Source organism: Sander lucioperca, chromosome 13 (assembly GCF_008315115.2).
Source record: "Sander lucioperca isolate FBNREF2018 chromosome 13, SLUC_FBN_1.2, whole genome shotgun sequence".
NCBI lineage: Eukaryota > Metazoa > Chordata > Actinopteri > Perciformes > Percidae > Sander > Sander lucioperca.
In genome coordinates, this window is record NC_050185.1 from 16,949,462 (window position 1) to 16,971,672 (window position 22,211).

The window sequence follows — 22,211 nt, forward strand, 5'->3', positions numbered from 1 at the left end:
TTTTTCTTACCTGTTTTCCATTGTTCGGTGGTGTTTCCTCTTCCTTCTGGCTACCTGCGAACTCAGGTTTTTCCTTGTTGGTGGGCTTTTGCCAGCCAGATGCAGCGCTATTAGGCTGGACATCCTGTCTCTTCCTCAAGTACTTCCTGTTCCTGCTCAAATTTCTACGGCGACGACTGACCAGGAATTCCTTATATTGTGACTTCTTGGGAAAATGATCCTCCTCATCATCGTTGTCACCACCCTCTCCCTCTTCGGTGATGGATGAAGAGGACTCTCCAGCATCAGAGATATCCTGGTTGTCAGTGCTACAATCATTATCACAGAAGACAATGGTACTTGGCTTGTGCTTTACTATTCTTAGCAGATCCAATGAACCGTTCTCTGATGCATTCACAGATGCTGGCAGATGGTTGCAACTACTCTTATCCATGTCCCAACCGGTTCCAGGAGTCATGTCTGAACTCTGGCTGCATTCACATTGTCCATTCTGCTTTAAATCAGGCTTAGTTGTATTACAGGGGGAGCTGATGTCTACATTCAGCTCCTTCCATCTTTGAGCATGACTGGCCACGGGACCCCGAGCACAATGTAGCAGAGGAACAGGTTCAGACATGGTTCTTAGTTTGCTGCTGGAGCTTTGAGTTAAGAGGGGAACTTGACCTTGCAGGTCACCCAAAGGTACACCTACAGCCTGGGGCTGAATATGCCCGGTAGGCTGCTGCTGAACAGGCAATGCAGCTGCTGGACCTTCATGCATCACTGGGGAACCAGTCCTCACCAGTTGAGTCTTTTATAGTGAGTACAATGGTGACTCATTCAAACACAGCCTGATCAACTGTCAGTTAACATACAGCTGCTAAAATACATGTAAAGCGTGAGTGGATGATATTTACGCTTAGGCCCACATTTGAATGCTTAGGAAATTCCTTTGATACCTAAACTGGAGAGAGATGGAGAGAAAGAAAGAAACAGACTGTAACTTTGGGCAACATGTGCACACTAAATAATATGTGCATGTACAATCCAGTGCCATTTGTTTGTGTAAATGGATATATAGATTCAAGCCTGAATTTGCTTACAGACTTAAGAGGGATGCAACTGCTGCTTGGTTAATCCTTCCATTCTACCATTGTCAATCAATCATTTTCCACTCAGTAATGCATGGCCCAGTACTGCAGTTTGATTCAATTATTTTAGCACAAATAATTTTACCACTATTTTGATTTGGTGAATTCTATTATTAGCCCTATATATTAGTAAAAAGGGATATTTTGGGCCAAAATAATAACACATGTGATTGGCCCATGCTAGAGTCAACAAAGTTGTCTCCACAAAAAGCCATTTTTGGCTGACTTTTTTTTTGGACAAATGCATTTTGCTCAAACGCATTGTTTTTTTCCTGCTGGATATTTGTGGCTGCGGCCAACACACCCTTTCCTTGCCTGGCATTTTTCTTTGTCTTTCAAACACACAGTGGTGGGTCTTAAAATTAGGTTAAAATTCTATTGCTGTAAAACACAGAGCATGTACATGTAAAATAAACAAATCCTTTTCCAAAAAGACTTTCCTACTGCACACTTGCAAACAAAGAGTCATTTATTTCTATTGTATGTAGGCCATGTGTCAACTTTTTTTTTAATTACGATACAGTAACTTAATAACATCTTAATGTCAATAAATAATCATCTCAATAATTACCATATAATAGCATTTGTAATATTTGTTAAAAACATTTGAGGAACCATAAGCTGCTTTATAGTCACAGAATCCATATTTCAACATACCAGCCACTTTCGTACAGAAGTTGTGTCATCCAAGAGCACATCCAACACAGCAGTCTGACGGTAACACAAACATGACACCGATAATATAGAACGAGTGAGTTTACCTCAGAAAAGATATGAAATGCTGAGAGGGGAGGAGAGAAAAAGAAAGGGTTGAGGAATGCTTTTCCCTCCTACATTACCTCAGCAAGAAGACAGTGAGTTCCACAGACAGGTGTTTGTGCTACTGTGTGTGTGTGTGTGTGTGTGTGTGTGTGTGTGTGTGTGTGTGTGTGTGTGTGTGCATGCGTCTGTTATTGCACGTGAATGCAAGCATAGAGAGAGAAAAAAAGTTAAGTTATGCACTCACAGCAAACGGAACATTAAGTTCTGTTATGGAAATGATCAAACAGATTAAACACACATCAAACAAATAGGACTTTGATTAAAAGGCTTGGGGTGTGAGTCGCACCTTTCCCCCTCCCCATTCCTCCTTTTCACTCAATACTGTATAATATACTGTAGCTCAAGGCAAAGGATTTTTTTTTTTTAAACTTAGAAGCACATTCCTCAACAATGTATGAGGTAATGCTTTTAACATGTTTTTATCCTCTCTAAATCTCTCTCAGTTCATACTTTTACAGCAACGCTGTAAGCCCTAATCAACAAGAAATGAGTTACGGTCTTTACAAAGCTGTCGAAGGACTGTGGAATTCCTCAAGTTTGCCAGCAAACATTGGATTTTACATTGTTTAGGTCAAGAGTACAGACCTATTATTTGTACGTTAACGCTGAGGATGATTCTGCCTGTTGACGCCTGTTTGACCCTCAAGGTCTTGGGGAGAAGATATCTGGTCAATGTGGAGTAGGCCTGTCGCGATAGTCAATAAATAAATTAAATAAATAAAAAGTATATGAGCGATATCCGCCGCGTTACTCGGCGTCCTGTTTTCTCCCTTTCATTCCAAAGCACACAGTTGACAACCTGCAGGTGGAGACAGGCTCGGACATACACGCCGCTGTGGACTTGTCAGTCTCGCAAGCAGTTTCAGGAAAGTGGCTGCATGTGTCCGACAATGCACAGAACATTAACCGGTACAAGCCTACAGCTGTCCGCGGATACGGAGTGCGGAAAGTGTGTCAGAGGCTCCCAGACGGTGAACTGAGACTCTGTTACCTGCTTGTCGGTCAACAGTTAAAAATCGCCACTTACTAGCTAATTAATTAGCCTGAGATAAACGATAGCTATCAGTAAACAGAAGTGACATGGTGGCTGGCGTCTGGTGTGTGCGCCAGTTTTTGTGTGTGCGCCAGTGTTTGTGTGTGGGTGTGGGTGTGTGTGTGGGTGTGGGTGTGTGTGTGGGTGTGTGTGGGTGTGGGTGTGTGTGTGGGTGTCGGCCCGTCCCCTCGAAGCTCTGACCTGCAGACAGCAGAGGAGCAGAAGAAAGTAGCTGCACCTTCGCCAAAATGAAGACTGAAAAACAGAACTATTTTGATACAAACATTTACTCGCCATGTGGCAGATAGCCACATAGATATAGATATAATTTATTAATTATATATTATTTAAATTTAATATTTAGTGTTTAATAAATAATTGTTAAATGTAGTACAGAGTCTGTAGTCTACTGCACAAACAAACACTCGACGAATGCTGCAAACATTTGACAGCCAGTACGAATTGCCTGGGAGAACATATGTGTCACAAACGGCAATTCCACAACTGTACAACAGCGTGAAAGACGACATACTAAAAGGAGATCAAAGACATATTGTGGATATTTAAAATGTCTTCCAGTTCCAGTGTTAAATATTCTTTAGAAATAAAAGTTTATTGATCTTTGAAAAGGCGTACCTGCATTATTATGCCATTATCATTATATTAGATGAAAATGGTCTCGGAACGACAATATTATCGTTTATCGCAATAATTTCTGGGACAATTTATCGTCCAGCAAAATTTGTTATCGTGACAGGCCTAATGTGGAGGGGGTACGAAGAGTTAAAAGTGAAGTTATTTTAATCTGAATCTCCACCCACGATCACAATACAATATATTATTCCCTGAGTTCAATCTAAAAATCTATTCGCTAAGGTATAAAGATATTGGCTGCAATGTAAAGGATTTTGCAGCAGTCTAAGTATTACAAAATGGCATTTGAAAAACTCAGCAACATTAAGTCTTTTTAGATAAAATCATCAGCATTTATCTTGTTGTGAACAGTTTTCTAATTTTGCTTGGAGATGGACAGTTAATAGTTTTAACAACAAGGTCTGTGGTTTATCACTGTCAAAAAATATTTTATGTTGAATTTATTAGATGAAAAGACCACAAACCAAATGCCATTGAAAATGTCACTGGTTTTTTTGGGTGAACTAACCCTTTAAAATACGTTAGACCATACAGCATCAGCGCAATAAATAAAAACACACTTATTCATGAGTCAAATTATGAATGAAGTTCATAAATGATGTTGGATAAAGGAACTTGATAAATATCCACCACCTGTCCCAGATGTTCCACTGTCCTACATTGATGTGATGATGGATGCTAATTAATGTAACTCAAACATGTATTTCAGTACAAGATACGCCAACCTGCTGAGACACGCTCCTCCATATATAACATTCCTGTCATAGAGGGGTATAGTTAGCTGGGTCATGTAGAAGAAAGTAGAGCAAAGAAAAAGCTGAGAAAGGAAGGCAAGGTGAGATTTGACAGGTACTGTATATAAAGTATACACCAAATAAACAGTCAGAGAAAAGAAAGAGGATAATAATGAGCATCTATAACAGCTTAGATTTGTTATGATTGTCTTATTTTATGAAGTCAAAAATCAATTATACTGAGGGAAAGCACATAAAACATCTATCAAGACTAGCTGCAGAGAAAAAAAAAACACTAATACACCCACACTAGATAAACTGTGTTATCTTGACAGTGTGTACTGTAGATACACTGTAAAATATGAAAGACAACAAACATTCACATGCATGAAGTCAGATAAGCAAAGAAAAATGTGCTTTCCAACTCTATCACTGCATGACAGAAAACATGGAATTACAATTCGGCACTTTCTTGCCTGGTGGCGGGGGAAAAATTTGGACTATGTGTAAAGGTTTAATTTTTTCTTTTTACATGGCCCAAAATCAGATTGGTTGTTCAGAAGGTGATAAGAACACCTGGCCTGTAGCCTACATAAAACAACCCATTTAGAGACCTTCTCCAAAAACTACCAGCTTACACTTTCTCGTTATGTCATGGCATGACCGCATAGTGACATTCTGAGCTTTTGTTTTGGTTGAATGGGATTAACTGTCTCACATTCCTTGGTGGTACCATTGCAGCTGTACTGTTTTCAGTGTAAACGCCTGCATATCTGCTGCGACAACAAAAAAGATGCTATCCTTACAATTCCATATAGGATTTATAGGCCTGTAACAATTATTACATAATTATCTAATTGTCAATTCTTTTAAATAATTGTGGTTTCTTTGTTGAACCGTAATTAATTGCTAACATTAGCTAAAGTCTTAAGGTGTGTAACAGGTAATTGTTGATTTTGTTTAGATATGCCAAATGGTAATTATATAAGTGATTATTGGTCGGACTATATTTTTAATATTATATATAATACTTGTCCCTAAACACATTCATAGCAACAAAAATTGGAGGGGGGTTACAGTTAGAAAAACAATTTTATGATAATAAAGAGGCGTTGTTTACTTCATAGGCTGTGTATGTGTGTTATTACATTATCTGGGTCACATGACAGTGACATTCTTTAATTTGTTTAAAAACTAATACATAAATAAATGTTTTAAACTTTGACTGAAAGAGACAATTATATTGTTAATCACAATTATTTTTAAGACAATTAATTGTACAGGAAAATTTGGAATTGTTACAGCTCTAAGGATTTAGCCAGATTAACCTGCTAGTGGGCCCTCAGGGAACATGAGCTGCTGGGTACTCCCCTGAGCTTTCTCCAAACAAGACAAATGTTTTGTCCATGACTGTTCTCTGTTTTGTGTGTGTGTGTGTGTGTGTGTGTGTGTGTGTGTGTGTGTGTGTGTGTGTGTGTGTACTTACACAGTCATGCAAGAGTGACACTAGTGGAGGTCAGAGTGATAGAGAAAACATGGCTCTGGTGGAGGTCATCTCTTGTGGACTGCAGCTGCTGGAGAGTCATTCACTCAAGTGACGTTAGCCTACTTTACTTAAATACAAATTTGACATACTCGTATTTGAGTATTTACATTCTATTCTACTTTAAACTTCACAACATTTCAGAGGGAAATATTGCACTCGTAATTTACTCTACTGCATTTATTTGGCACTAATAGCTAGGCTGCTTTTTACTTTAAAAAGGTTTCCAACTCGCCTGTAACAATTTTGACCCCTTCGACTCTCCGTAGAAAAAGAGGAAGCAGCAGCAACAGCGCGGGTAGCGATTGCGTATGAATAATATTTCGCGGGAGTGTAGAGACCAGACTGTCAACACTGACGATAAGTTATTAAATTTATAACGCAATGAGTTTGTGGGTGGATAAATATCGACCGACTTCCCTCGCGAAACTCGACTATCATAAAGAGCAAGCGACTCAGCTGAAAAACCTGGTAAGAGAAACAACCTGCATGCTAGGTTAACTGTATAACGTTATACGTTAGCATTAGCATCATACTTAATAGCTGCAGATAGGCTGCTCTCAACCAGTTCGATTGATTCCCTGTGAACGTTGTTAACTCGGTCATTTACGTGTAAATATAAGTTGGAGAGCAAACTGAGTTAAGAGATTGTTTGTGATAGCATCCACCATATCAAACTTGTTTTGGGATAACGTTAACGTAAGGTAACGTTAATGTACACAACATCGTCATTTGAGTGCCAATATTTCTAGATTCACAATTCCCTTACGTGTCTGAAATGTTTGCTGTATTGTAATGTTGCGTATCGGCAAAAGCAAATAATGACACATAATTGAGAGATAACTGTGCTGCGAGTCAGCTAACGTTACTGAGCAACACTTATTAAACTGCAATTAAAATTGTCACTAATTGGCAATTGAGGCAAGTAATTGCATAACGTTAGTCCAGTGAAGTCCAAGCAAAGGTATTCCTATAAAGCAAACCCGCCTTTCTTTTAAATGTTTGTTTAAGGTTCAATGTGGCGACTTCCCTCACTTGTTGGTGTACGGGCCGTCAGGCGCGGGGAAGAAGACCCGCATCATGTGTCTGCTGAGGGAGCTGTATGGAGCTGGGGTGGAGAAGCTCCGTATAGAGCACCAGACCATCGTGGTGAGAGGGGAAATGATGCCATAAATGCCTTCCAATACACCACTAACATGCAGTTTCTCCAGACCTCTCTCCTCTCAGTCCTGATTAAGTCTTACTTGCATCCCTGTTTTGTTTTTCATCTCCAGGCTCCGTCAAAGAAGAAAATTGAGATTAACACAATAGCCAGCAACTACCACTTGGAAGTCAACCCAAGGTAATTCAATGATGAATAAGTCGTTAAGTACATGTTCTCCAATACTGTACTTAATCACTGTTTGGAGGTACTTGCACTTGAAAATTGTTGTATTTTTCAGTCCATTGTATTTATTTAATAGTTGTTGTTGGTTACTTTGCAGATTAACTTTTCTTAATTTCAGTTGGACTTTAAGTTTTTCTGTTTTTGTTGTGTCGTACAGTGATGCTGGCAACCAGGACCGTGTGGTGATTCAAGAGCTGATTAAAACTTTGGCTCAGTCCCAACAGATCCAGTCAAGCTCCCAGAGAGAGTTTAAAGGTAGGAAAGATACAGTACACATTGGTTTGCCGTCTTAAAAACCAGAGGATCACAGCCCTTTATTTATAAGCATTCCATGATGCCGCCCTGTGAAGCCAGAATGTGTCACTCTTGTAGTAATTGTTACACTTTTGTTCTCAGTGGTGTTGCTAACCGAGGTGGACAGACTCACGAAGGATGCCCAGCATGCTTTGCGCCGGACAATGGAAAAGTACATGTACACCTGTCGTCTCATCCTCTGCTCTACCTCCACCTCCAAAGTCATTGGGCCAATTCGGAGCCGTTGTCTGGCTATCAGAGTTCCTCTGCCGAGCACAGAAGAGGTAAGATGGAGGTGATGTGGTTTAGATAGTGAATAGTAATCATCTGAAAGTAGCACATTAGAATGCCTAAACTTGGCTGCATGAGTGAAGTCACAGTCAAGACAATATTTCACCTTTTTCTCCTTGTCTCTGTGCTATTCATGTTTGCCAGGTCTGTAATGTTTTGACGTCAATCTGTAAAAAGGAGGGTCTGCTCCTCCCACCTGAGCTGGCCAAGCAAATCTCTGAGAAGTCTGGTCGCAACCTCCGCAAAGCCCTTTTGATGTGTGAGGCCTGCAGAGTGCAGCAGTAAGTTGTCACAAAATGTATTATCATTTCTCCACAGCATTATCCATGAATTAGTTTGAATATAAATGAACAGGATCTGCCTATTTAGCCAGTGTTAATCTTTCCCAGGTATCCATTCTCAGCTGACCAAGACGTCCCAGAGACGGACTGGGAGGTCTACCTCAGAGAAACCGCTAATGCCATCGTCAGCCAGCAGAGCCCTCAGAGGTAGGAGAGGCAAAGAGAGAGAGAGAAGGGGTTTAGTTGGTTTTGTGGCAATCATGTTTGTGGAGATATAGATAGATAGATAGATAGATAGATAGATAGATATAGATAGATATGTTAATGCTGAATCCCATCTGTTCCAGGTTGTTGGAGGTTCGAGCCAGGCTGTACGAGTTGCTGACTCACTGCATCCCTCCTGATGTCATTATGAAGGTACAGTTTGCTACACCTCATCTCCCGCCAAAATGTTGAGTATTCATGAGTATTCATTTTCCTCCTCTAATCCTCTAACAGGGTCTGGTAACAGAGTTGTTGAGTAACTGTGATGGTCAGCTGAAGACAGAGGTGGCTCAAATGGCAGCCTACTACGAACACAGATTGCAGCTGGGCAGCAAAGCTATCTACCACCTTGAGGCCTTCACGGCCAAGTTCATGGCCATCTACAAGAAGTTCATGGAAGACGGTCTGGATGACATGATGTTTTGACTCTGAATGGACTTAAATACGGATACTTTTCTTGACTGGAGTTCAACAGCCCTTGTTGATTTTCTGATATCTTTCTTTTTTGCCCCAACAAGACTTTCAGTGGACTTAATACCGATTTACAACTTTATAACTAACTGTATTCTGCAAGGCATGGTGGCGACATTGACATAACTCACCCTAGAATGGATCTTGATAGTCTTACACTTTGTGGGATTATGCAATGAATTGTTGGCCAAAAATTTAGCACTCTACCCAGTTTGTAAACCTTGAACTGTGATGTAAAATAATCCCAACAGAGCAGTTTTGATAGTAGCAGGCAGTTATTTGTATTAAAAATATACTGCAAGGATAAGAGATGTTTTCCTAAAAATATGCATGAAATAGATTGCTTTGTTTATTAAAAAAAAAAAAAGTCTGGTGTTACTCTATGGATAGGACCAATGTGTTTTATTACCATGAATAGACAAACACTGAATCCTTATTAATAATATTGTTGGGTATTATTGTGATACTGTGTGATGTTCCTCAAATGTTCTCAGTATGTGAGACAGACTGGAAACATGGGAAGAGAGCGAGGGGGATTCATGCAACTAAAGTTCCCAGCCTGAATCAAGCCCCGGGTGTTGCAAGTATCCAATTTTGACATGTAATACACTAAAAGATGTAGTGTCAGTTAAGCACTAAGAACAGAAACAAATACTTATTGCAGTTACAAAACTGCACAAACGACATTACATCAGACCAAAAAAAAAAAAGAATAGTCTTGAGATGTTATATCAACCCGTAAAGGCAGGTAAAAACATCTGATTTCAGCTTTAAAACATGCTTTCCAGAGAGATTTTACCTTTGGATTATATGGGGAAATTATCTGCTGGAGTGCAAGAGATCTCAAAAAATGGAGACCCCCTAATGGGTGACCCTTGTCTTTCTGAAAGGCATAAACTCACAAATTTTGTGATATACACCACCATCTGGAACTGATAATGTGCAGCTTTTATCAGCTGTAAAAGGTGCATCACAGGTTTTGTAACAACACTTTACATAACATTTAATAACAGTTGTAACACCTAAAATATGAAGATGATTGGATCACTTGTTATTCAGACTTCATTTAATATGAAGGGAAAACAAAGTACTATAGCAGTTTAAAGTAAAATTGAGACTGAACTCTACAGTGCTGAACAATAAGGTCAGTTTTTCCTTGAGTCACTTATATAAATAAAACACCAAAACAAATCCTACGGTCACAATCCTCAGTAACACTCCTTGTGTCTCTTGGCTGTGTAGTAGATAATGAGGCCCAGGGTGATCAGCACCCCTGAACCTACCAGAGTCAGGAAGCCCACCATAGGCATCTTGGCCAGCACATGGCAGCCTAGGCAGGGCTGAGGCAGGCTGGGACACTGCTGGGGCGCAGCTCCCTGAATGGGGAAGCCGTTGTGCTGGATGATGTTGCGATAGTTGGAGAGAGAGGCCTTGATGATGACCTCTTCGTGGACGTGGCCATACATGCCAAACCCCGGGTCCCTTTGGTCACTCAGGGCGTAAGCAAAGTAACCCTTCAGGTTTACACCATCCAGAGTGTACGCTGAGGAGGAGAGAGAAATCAAGATTCCTTTTCAGTTACTTGTATATGTGCATGTGAAGGTGAGGTGGTGGGCTGGGTGAGGTCGGACTCAAACCCTGAGCCGCTGTGTCGAGGATTGAGCCTCTGCATGTGGGCGCCTGCTCTACCAGGTGAGCTACCCAGGTGCCCAACACTTTACTTTTAACTAGGCCTGCACGATTAATCGTTATAAAATCGCGATCTCGATTCACCCTGTTCACGATTTAAATTTTAAATAACTTCGATCTTTTTTTTGTTGATTTGAAGCTATTGAAGCCTCTATGTTTACAGGCTTGTGGTGATGCGCAATGTGCTATAGGTGCCAAAAAAAAATCTGTTTGGTACTGCCAATTTGTTTTGTCATGGTTCATGTGCAATAAACATTACACTTCGTGAGAAAAAAATCATGGCAGAGAATCGTGATATCAATTCTAAGCTAAAAAATCGTGATTCATATTTTTCCCCGAATCGTGCAGGCCTACTTTTAACCCACCCTATTTATCATCTATCGGTAGCATATAAACATATAATAAATTGTATGATGAAGTTATAAGCAGCTCTAGGGACTTTTTATTAATGTACTGTATTTTTAAACAATTCTCATATTAAGACATATTTTATGTGTTTAAAAAAGTGAATAATGTTCAAAATCCTTAGAATAGCTTATAATTCCATAATATCAATGCATTGGGAACACTGCACATTCAATTCCAAATCAAAATTGATCAAGTTTGTTTTTTTACAAACTCAAACATTTACTGTATAAACTGATAAATGTCTCAAGGGTTTGCTTTACTTTGAATCACTGCACTAATATTTAGTTGCATAACCATTATTTCTGAGAACTGCTTCACATCTGTGTTGCATGGAGTCGACCAACTTCTGGCACCTGTGAACAGGTATTCCAGCCCAGGACGATTGAACTACATTTCACAATTCCTCTGCATTACTGGGTTTTGCCTCAGAAACAGCATTTTTGATGTCATCCCACAAGTTTTCTACGGGATTGAGGTCTGGGGATTGGGCTGGCCACTCCAGAACATCAATCTTGTTCATCTGGAACCAAGACTTTGCTTGCTTACTGGTGTGTTTTGGGTCATTGTCTTGTTGAAAGACCCATTTCAAAGGCATTTCCTCTTCAGCATAAGGCAACATGACCTCTTCAAGTATTTTGATGTATTGAAACTGATCCATGATCCCTGGTGTGCGATAAATAAGCCCAACACCACAGTATGAGAAACATCCCCATAACATGATTTTACTTTACCATGCTTTACTGTCTTCATAGTGTACTGTGGCTTGAATTCAGTGCATGGGGGTCGTCGGACAAACTGTCTGCGGCCCCTAGACCCAAAAAGAACAATTTTGCTCTCATCAGTCCACAGAATGTTGCGCCATTTCTCCTTTGGCCAGTCAAGGTGTCCTTTGGCAAATTTCAACCTATTCAATACATGTCTTTTTTTCATCAATGGGACTTTGCGAGAGCTTCTAGCTGATAGCTTTGCTTCACATAGCCTTCTTCTGATCGTAACAGTCCTCACAGGTAACTTTAAGTCTTCTTTGATTTTCCTGGAGCTGGTCATTGGTTGAGCCTTTGTCATTTTGGCTATTCTTCGATCCATTCGAATGGTAGTTGACCGTTTTTTCCCACGTCGTTCAGGCTTTGGATGCCATTTCAAGGCATTTGAAATCATTTTGGCTGAGCAGCCTATACATTTCTGCACTTCTTTATATGTTTTCCCCTCTCCAATCAACTTTTTAATCAAAGTCCACTGTTCCTCAGAGCAATGTCTGGAACGACCCATTTTGCTGAGTATTTCAGAGTGAAATGCACTGTAACCAGCATGCGCAACATTTGCTTTCTTCCTTCCTTAAATATGGGCCATAATTGACACGTTTCTTCACAGAATCAATCACCTCACTAATTGAACACAACACTGCTATTATTTTGAACATGCCCCTTTCAATTACAGATTAAATTACACAGAATGAGCAGCATGCATGTCATGACTGTTGGGTCTGTTGGTTTTCTATGACTCTACAACACTTACTAGTAAATTATTTGCCATGTAGAAACATCACTTCTACCAAAAAATTTGATTTATGAGGTTAGTGATGTTGGACTGCTATTATTTTGAACACAACTGTATATAACAAAGCCTCTATATGTAGATTAAAAATTGTTTGCAGCTGTGGAAACACTCTAATAATATAATTAAGGAGCATGAGTTTTTGTTTATTGAAAACTCAATGTATGCCACTATTTAAAAAATATTTCTGTCATTTGTTTTCTAATTTACCTTTCAGACATTGTTGTTTATGGAAAATGTCTCATAGTTATGATTTGATTTACTGGGCCACAACTATCACACAACTATAAGACGTTTCAAAGATCAAATCAAAGGTTTCTTAAAGCATTCAACATAAAAAGTAAAAATGAAAACTCCTCATATGTCATCATGGTTGATGTATCTTATCACTCTACACAAATAAATACAAATTTCTGTGGGTGGTTGCCCCCTAGTGGTGACATAGCAAACTACAACATACAATAACATGATACTAAGTGCTCATCATAGCATAACACTGCAAGGTTTCAAAGTGCCAGCCAAGGTCTCCACTGAGTGTAACCCAATGAACGCTATTAGGACAGGTAAATGGATAGCTAGTAACCTTGACTCCACAATTCAAGTTTAGAGTGTGTATGTTGATATTTGTGTGTTCTGAGTCAGCTGATGATTCAGGGGTCAGTGACCTAAATACTTGTCTAATAATTAAGCTCTACAGAGGCCAGTAAGGGGACAAGCTTCAATCACCTCTGAGGGATTAGGGGTATCAGTACACAAATGCAGTGATAACCATATTCAGCTCCCAAGTGCATTATAATCCTGTAAAATCTCAACAGCAATTTGTGTGTTTGTAGACTCACCTTTCAGCGCCTCATTGATGTAGTTGTACAGGTAGTAGACTCTAAGGCTGTCTTTGAAGCGGGCTGGGTCTTCCTGGACCCCATTAGCCATCACATAGACAGGTACATCACAGTAGTGCTCCCTCACCTTACACAGCAGAAGAGCAATGTTTTTGTTTGTTTTTATCTCTGTCAAGGGTCTTCTATCAAATATTATCACATTGAAACAACAATTCACTTGAGACTTTCAAGCCAAGAATCTAAACCGCCGCAAAGGTAGGGACTGAGGTCAGACCGGCTCATGCAAATAGTGCTTTTACGGCATCTAGCTAAAATATCATCTATAAGCCACTAGTGGTTAAATCTCTCTTCAATATGCAACTATTGTTCATTTCAAAAGTTTAACTGCTGGACACAATAATTCTCCTATATCACTGTAAAGTCCATTTTCAGTGTGACCTGAGAATTTACAAATTCTGCACAGTGAAGGGCAAACATGCAAGTGAAGAATGAATAAGCAAAACACATTTTTGAATGGAGGGGGACTATAAAGTATGTGTGGTGATGGTGTTGTAGTAGCAGGGTAAATCTACATGTGTTTGCCCCGTCTGTCTCCGATCAAACCTGATGACGAGATCAGTCTCACCCAGTTGAGGGCTTTCCTCAGGCCCCAGGGCACAACAGGCCTCGGGGACATGATCCATGTGGTGTCTATCATGTGCTGCACCTCTAGCATTGCTGTGTAGGTGTACCTGCAGACATGGAGATGATACAGAAGCTGTGTGTCATAAAAAAAGAAAAAAAAACATTCTCATTATCGCATGCCTTTGAGATTCCAGACATATCACTACATCAGGGCAAAATATTTTTCAATAGTCTTCAACTAAATTTATAAAACTATAGAAGAGGGTGTCCAGTGGCGTAGTAGTTAAAAAGCACATCATATATCCTCACAGCCCTCTCTCCCACCTTGCTTCCTGTTTGTATGTCTTGTGTCACTATCAAAATAAAGGCCAAAAATGAGATCATCTTACGAGTCTTCCTTGGCATGTGTCACCAACTTTGTACTGAAGTGACTAATGGCAAAGAAATCATATGTCCCTTTAACCAGCCGTCTGTCCTCCTCATTGAACACTGGCAGGCTGTGTAAAACACACACACACACACACACACACACACACACACACACACACACAGAAAAGATGACATTTTATTTAGGAGATGATATAACAGTTGTATTTCAGAAGTACAAGTTAATAGTTTTAAATGGTGTACACTTAACATGTTTGTCAATAATGATATACTGCTACAACATATATCTCACCATATTACACCTTTGAATAATCCCAGTATAAATACAACCCTTAAATCATGATAAACCAGACATACAGTTCATCAATACATTGAATTACAGAAGCTAGATGATAAACCACAATGCTCATTCTATAGCTAACAAAGCAACTGTATTGAAGAACAATTCAAGTATTTGTACTCAAGTGAGTTGAGCTGACGCAGCCAGCTCCTCATTCCCAGAGGGTAGTCCCCACTGCCAAAGATCGGCTCTGCAAACCAGCCAACGCGGAAGTCTAAAACCCTTTTAGCTGGTTCCACGTCTTCACGGCTGAATGAAAACGCCGGTTCGACCCAGTCCATGTGCAGAGCCAGAGACACCTGAGACACAGCACAAAACATACTCCTGTTGACTGATGTGATTTAACCTATACCTAGTCTATATCCAAGACGTTCCACTTCCGGGATTGCTCTGGTTCCGTTAGAAATTCTGCCGGATGTCACTCTTTTCGGTCAGATGTCCGTTTCCTTCCACTTTCTTTGTAATGCAATTTTAAACTCCAGTCGATTTATGAGGACTATGGTTAACTGCTCCTCAGATCTCTGCAGGGTAAATCGAGACAGCTAGCTAGACTGTCCAATATGAGTTTTCTGTTACCCGACAAAAACAACGTTTCACCAAAAAAAGTTCCTTCCCAAGGATATTTTGCACCGGCATCATGGCTCCGTCCGGCGCTTAGCACCGCCCAAGACGATTGTGATTGGTTTACAGAAATGCCAATAAACCAGAGCATGTTTTTTTTACCATCCCAGAATGCTGTGAGGACTAGCCAGACCCTCCTCCACAGCGCTGTGGAGGAATGTCTGGCAATGCGAGACTAACCTATACATAATTCATGAAAGCTGTTAACATTTACTATATTTACTTTTTAAAACACATTGGCAAGTCCTCTGGTGCACAAGTAAGTGTTGTATTTTACATGACTTGCAATTTATTTGGAGTAAACAGAAAAAAGAACCCTACACACAAATCTCCGCAAAGATGTTGTTGTACTGGCAAAAGCTGGCTGTTTGAATATTTACACATAATAAAACAACATACCGGTATGATGAAACTATTCAAATATATATAAGAAATAAACCAATACTTCTACTGACCTTTCCTCTCTGTGCATGTCTGAACTCGCGATCGTAAGCATGCCAGGCCAGAGCGTGCGCGCGCAGCATCTGATGCCCCTCCTGGTAGCTCACCATCTCATCGTTGGGCTCATTCAGAGTGATCCACATCTTCACATGGGCACCTAGTTCTCTGTAACAAAGTCTGGCATAGTCTGCAAACGCCTCTGGAGTCTCCCTGTGAAAAAAAATTCAAATGTGAAAATTTTATTTATGCACTAAGATAACATTTATATCAGTATTATTCATAAAAACATGACAACGCATATCCAAGATAAATCTTAGATCTTTTTTAAATTTGTTACAACAACACTAAATGTTGTGCCAATAAAGATGAAAAAGCCAATACATCAGATTGTTCAATTATCAAAGACTATATTTGAATACTTCAAATATTGTGATCACTGTGTTTAGTGATATCTCTTTATTACAGGAAAAGTCAAGATTATAAGATGGCAGCAAGTGATAGCAACAAGGACTGACTGTTCCTGGGAACATAATTGCATGTTTACTCTCACATCAGACCAGTCTGTAAATCATTGGAAATTGTAATAAACCATACCTGATAGAGATGGATGTTAATCAGTGCCGTGTTCATGAAGCTTGCTTAACATTCATGTAAATAATCTCAAATTTAAATCCGGAACTGGATGAAACCTGCTGGAGTTAAAAGAGCTTTAACCCCAGAATCACCACTGCATCTGACCTGTTCAGCCACTTGTTGGCGGTATCCAGCGGGGCCGGCAGGCTGCTGCGCTGGCGTGTGTGGTGCCACAGAGTGACCACAGGCGTGACGTTGGCCTGTAGCAGCTGATGGGTGAAGCAGCGGTAGTAGCCCAGCAGGGTGGTGTTGGGATGAGCCACATCGCCGGTAGGCACCACAGCTGACCAGTTGAGGGAGAAGTGGAAGTGGTTTACCCCCACCTGCTGGATTTCATCCACCTACAGAGAGGGAAGGGGATAAACATATCACCACTTTAACTTTCACACACCCTGATGAAACGGAACACATACACACCTATTGAAAAATGTACCTTTTTAAAACAAAAGCCTGTTGCTGAGGCAATACCCTATACAAGCACATACAAGCAAATTAGTTGTTGTACCCCTACAATTTGCACCATACAAATTTAAATTTAAAAGTTGTATTCATTTATTTTGCATTTCGTTACTCAAAGTTACTTCAGAGCTGCAAAACGAACATGATCCCTCACTAACATCCCACACAAATGTGTCCATAATGTGGCTGTTATGGTATCTGTGAAAAAAATATACCTTTATATATATTTATATATACTTTTCAGTGCAAAATTGTTCTTCTCCTCTACTTCTATTTTGAGTGTATTAACCTATTCAAAAGATAAATGTTTGACTGGTAGGAGGACCTACCTGTTGTCGGATGGTGGCATAATCAGCACAGTGTGGGGTCCGGCGTACAGGTGGCGCACTGAAACCCTCCAGCCTCATCAGCTCTCCGTTGTTGGAGATGTTCCACAAGTAAACACTGAGATCTGCAAACTGGCTGGGCGTGGTCTCCACCTATGACATGAAGACACACACCAATGTAAACTCACCCTCTCACCCTGTGTTTACCTAATTCACGCAAATACAAATAAAAGCCAAATGGAGAAAATCGATAATATCAGTTGGTGGTGTACTGTTTAGCTCAGCTGGCCGACAGTGTGAAGTAATGTGGTTTATGATTAAGAGAGGATTCATCGTCGTGGCCGTTTCTGAGCTGGACTTTCACCATATAAAATGCAGGTTCAAAATAACATGATGTAACTCAGACAAAAAGGAGAGGAATTGCAGCTACTAATTTCCTTTCTCACAACCAAAGTTAATACATTGTTAATGTTTCCTTAAGTTCCTCTATTTCGGAGGAAACATTTTTGTTTGTTTCATTCATTATTAGACCTCTGCCCTTTAGCAACTCCCCTATCCTTCCACAACACACTCATCCATTATATACACACTCCTTCCTCTCATCCTCCACATGCGCACACGCACACACACACACACACACACACACACACACACACACACACACACACACACACACACACACACACACACACACACACACACAAGTGAGGCATGCTGTCTGCCTGTGAGTTCAGTTCAGCCCCCTCCCTTCAGCCTCTCCAGATCTCTGCTCTCTTATACAGTTATGCCACCTTAAAAGAAAGTGGGATATAGTGGGGCAGACAAAAATATCATCAGACGAAAAGTGAAAGACTACTCTAAGTGGCACACTGATAGAAAATCAGAGAAAGGGTTAGAATTAAAAAGATAAACTAAAGATGGAGTGAGATAAAGTGACAGAGGAAGAGGAAAACCTGTCCGTTTGCTTGGCTCAGTTGGAGCGGATGAGCATTTTGGCGTTACCGCTGTTCAGAGTCTACAGTACATGTGAATACCAGGTATTATTCCACCCTGAAATTTAACTCCTTGTTCCTATTTTGGAGCACATTTGGTCCTGATACGTATAGTAACACACACACACACACACACACACACACACACACACACACGCACACTTACCTGTATGGAGTTGGCAGATACCCCCCAGGCAAAATCACATGGGAAGATTCCTTGTGCTGGTCGGTTCTCTGGGAGTTCTGGGAAACCGTTCCTCTGGATGACGTTTCTTTAAGAACAATGAATAATCAGTTTCATCAAAAAATACCTTTTGTTATTGGACAAAATCAATATATATCTGCACAAATCTCAATATTGTGCATCTTTTGTCGAAATTGTCACTCATATTACACTAGTTATCATGTGAATATGATGTACCTGTAGAAGGTGGCAGATGTCTTTGGCTCCCTCTTCATGTCAGGAGTGTTGAAGTCAACATAGTAAAGTCCCCGCCTTATCCCATATTCCCTGTGCCACTCGAAGCCGTCTATCAGAGACCAGGCTGTGTATCCGATCACATTCACTCCATCGATGATGATTGCTGTATGGCAAACACAGACAGATGGACAGCCCATATTCAAGTCACTAGTTTTTGAGATTTCAGTTTCATGTAAAATGGTTAATGCTCATCGGAAATGGGAAACTCTGTCATTACTCACATTTCAGTGCCTCTGCGATGAACCTCTTGAGGTAGTACATGTGTTTTGGGTCTTCGGTCTTGGTATTGCCAAGGACGTACCTGTGTTGAGAAGTAGTAAAAACAAGATGTTCCACAACAACAGAACAATACACAAGAACATCACAGACGCACAGGCAAATCAACACAACATCCAAACCTACCAACCACTCTGCACCACAAAGATTGGCGGCTTGTCGTACTCTGCATTGACCCAGTAGAGCAGCATCCTCAGGTCCAGATCCTCCTGCTGCCCGAACTTCAGGCTGTCGTTGATGAGCTGGAAGCTCAGGGCCGCTCCGTGAGAGAGGGCGAAGAAGTCGGCTGTTCCTTTCACCTGCTCCTTCTCCTCCGGGGTGAAGGTGGGCAGCCGTGAGCCCAGCCTCGCCTTCATGCAGGGAGGGTAGTCTCCGTCTGTGAACAGAGGCCGGGCGAACCAGCCCAGGACGTGGTCCAGGGAACACTGACACTCCCGCAGGCTTTCCAGGCGGGTGCGGCTGGGCTTGATCCAGTGAGAGGCCAGCGCCATGGACAATTTGCCCTGCTGACGGGGTCGGTAGTGGCGGTGGTAGAGATGCCATGCAGCAGCATGAGCCTGAAGGAGAAACAGACAGACAGGACAGAAAGTGAAATGATGGGCAGACAGAGGGGAAGAATTAGAAGAGGAGGTTGGAGAAGATGGAGAGGATGGTAGGTATAACGATGATGGAAAGAGAAGGTGAGGTTTGGGAAGGACAAAATGAAGAAAATCCATCAGTCAAACTTTATTTAATTTAGGTCAGTTCAGTTCAAAGTTCTTCACAGGTGACTGACAAACTAGAAAGACTAATAAGACAATGGAATGATAAACAATCATATAGGCTACAGGGAGATTTCTGAACAACAAAGTTAAAAATGTAAAGATTGATAAAAAAAAATAGAACACAAAATTTTAGAAAATTTGAAAAAAGTGAAATAAGAAAAACAAACACAAAGTAGACATAAACAGTGGTACTCAAATACTTTCTCTTTTTAAATACTTGTGCTTTACTAGAGTACTTCCATCTTATGCTTCTTTTTTACACCAAATCAGAGAGGAATATTGTAATTTTTACTCATTTACTTGACAACTAAAGTTACAACATATTTTGCATTTAAAAAACGAAAAACTCACCTTAAGGAGATTGTGTCCAACCCGGAACGGAAGATCGGGGTCGTTCTTTATCCCGGGAGCAACCACTCCGGTGCCATACCCGTGCCGTGCCACCACAAACGGGTTATCGATGGTGATCCAATACTTTACATCATTCCCGAAAGTCTGGAAACAGAAATCAGCGTAGTCCCTAAAAATCCTCACAAGCTCCGGGTTGCTCCAGCCGCCGAGAGTCTGCTGGAGGTGGTCGGGCAGGTCCCAGTGGTAGAGCGTGACCACCGGCTGCACGCGGATCTCCTTCAACCTCTTGATGAGTGTCCGGTAGTAGTTGGTGCCGATTTCGTTGTAACTGCCGCGGGTGCCGTTGGGAAATATCCTAGACCAGGACAGTGAGAACCTGTAGTGGCTGACCCCAAGCTGCCTAATGGCTCGGATGTCGGCGTGGATGTTGTGATAGCTGTCGCTGCCGACGTCCCCGGTAGCCATCCGGTTCCCACCGCGCGTAAAAGTGTCCCAAATGGAGAGCCCCTTGCCGTCCTTCTCAAACGCGCCCTCCACCTGGTACGCCGCCGTGCCCACGGCCCATATGAAATCCCTGGGGAAGGTATCGTAGAGGAAAGCCTTGTCTCCTGGATAGGGCAGTTTACTGAAACGCCCCCATGTTTTCAAACCAGCGTTGGGCTTTGCGGCCGAAGAGGTAAAGGCGAGAAATATCAAAAGGGCGAGTAAACCACCCATGGTGCCTGTCAGTACTGGCCTCTGATGACTCTAATCATTTCACCATGCTTGGGGTCCTTCAGTGACCATACAGCGGGCTGTGGAGTGCAGCCAGCCAGTTGTGAACCCAACACACGCCGCCTCTATAAATCTGTCAATTATTAGCCAAAGCACCTGACGCACAAAGGTCTCCAGGCACAACATGACACAGAGCCACATTAGTTTAAGTTGTAACTAAAGGGAAATATAAGGAATCATCAGGTCATTTTTATTTTATTAGTCTGTTAAAGTAAGGCCTCAGTCGTGCATTTCTACCTGAATTTGATAATACCCCATTCACAGGACAGAACAGGGAAGTGACCCAGGTGCAAAAGTCTTAATATGATCTCAGTATCAGCACCATTATCATACATCCTCATGTTGGCAGATAATCTCATAACTACATTTAAATGACACATGTCAAGAGCACAAAAACCCATCTGCATTTCTAACTGGATCAAGTTCAGTCCAGTTCAGTCAGGAGCGTGGGCAGAGGATGAAGGGGGAGAGAGGAGAGTGGAGGGGGTGAGGAGATGATATGCAAACAGCAGAATCAGTGTAGGCTACCCTGCTGCAACAGCATAACAAAGACATTTATATGGAATATAAAAACACATCCAATAATCTCACTTAAATGTCGTTTGGACAAAAGCGGCCCGACTGTTTGAACTGGATCCATATCTTTTTTTGGAGGGATTGGTTGGAAAAGGGAATTGTCACATTGGAGGACCTGTATCTCTGTGGCATATTGAATCCTTTGAGGATATGGTACAGCAATTTGGAATCCCTAGGGTCCAGACTAGTTTAATAGCTAATAATTAATAATAATAACTTAATAGCCTAGCCTCGCTTTGCCAGACCTTCCTCCACCAGCGCTGCAACAGTGAGCCTGAGATAAACAGCTTTGAACTAGTGTCATTTGTGACCAACAATAACCGAACCACGGGATAAGTAGCTCCTCAGTGAGAAAGATGCAAATTTATTTAGGTGTTTATCATATTTGCATGAATCTGTACATTAGAGACTTGTACATGTTGCCTTGCATCGCAAGCGGAAGGGATTAGACGTCCGTATTTAATATTAAAAACAAAAAAGCGATGTTCTAAAGGAGAATATATTATACCATACTTACCTGGTAAAACGTTTCAGAGGCATTGTATCTAAGACAGGCTAACAATGGTCTAAAAAAGGCTAAATGATTGATTCTTAGAACGTTTTTGAAACAGTGAATTCTAGATAAACATAAAGCTGGTTTTGTGATACTATTTGATATAGTAGATATCCGATTTCCCTTACACGTGAAGGCATCCCATCTGATAATCTCCTGCAGGAAAAGCAAACCGCTTAATCCAAGACTTCAAAGAGAAATAAAGAGAAATCGAGCATG

At 41.0% G+C, this 22,211-nt stretch overlaps 3 protein-coding genes across 3 annotated transcripts in view; 1 reads left to right on the forward strand and 2 right to left on the reverse strand.

Annotated features, from left to right (window-relative positions):
* Positions 1-5,976, reverse strand: part of stard13a (StAR-related lipid transfer (START) domain containing 13a) — a 59,658-nt gene extending 53,682 nt beyond the window's left edge. Inside the window, exons 1-2 of the mRNA XM_031280619.2 lie at positions 5,860-5,976; positions 11-943 (exon numbers count right to left, since the gene is read on the reverse strand). Of these exons, the coding sequence (XP_031136479.1) occupies positions 11-760 (750 nt within the window). The 5' untranslated portion in view covers positions 761-943; positions 5,860-5,976. The remainder of the gene's footprint in view (positions 1-10; positions 944-5,859) is intronic.
* Positions 5,977-6,168: 192 nt separating this feature from the next.
* On the forward strand, positions 6,169-9,287 carry rfc3 (replication factor C (activator 1) 3). Its single transcript, XM_031280625.2, has 9 exons — positions 6,169-6,387; positions 6,928-7,065; positions 7,191-7,258; positions 7,461-7,558; positions 7,700-7,881; positions 8,033-8,169; positions 8,278-8,376; positions 8,517-8,586; positions 8,668-9,287. Exons 1-9 carry the CDS (start codon positions 6,301-6,303, stop codon positions 8,857-8,859), a joined length of 1,071 nt encoding a protein of 356 aa, XP_031136485.1. The 5' UTR covers positions 6,169-6,300; the 3' UTR covers positions 8,860-9,287.
* Positions 9,288-9,291: 4 nt separating this feature from the next.
* Positions 9,292-20,936, reverse strand: kl (klotho). The gene is made up of 13 exons (XM_031280624.2): positions 20,090-20,936; positions 19,101-19,531; positions 18,920-18,999; positions 18,639-18,801; positions 18,384-18,489; positions 17,229-17,378; positions 16,546-16,781; positions 15,822-16,017; positions 14,866-15,044; positions 14,408-14,515; positions 14,020-14,125; positions 13,395-13,521; positions 9,292-10,447 (listed from the first exon to the last, which is right to left on the reverse strand). The coding sequence occupies exons 1-13, from the start codon at positions 20,804-20,806 to the stop codon at positions 10,113-10,115; spliced, it is 2,934 nt and encodes a 977-aa protein (XP_031136484.1). The 5' UTR covers positions 20,807-20,936; the 3' UTR covers positions 9,292-10,112.
* Between the last annotated feature and the right edge of the window lie 1,275 nt (positions 20,937-22,211).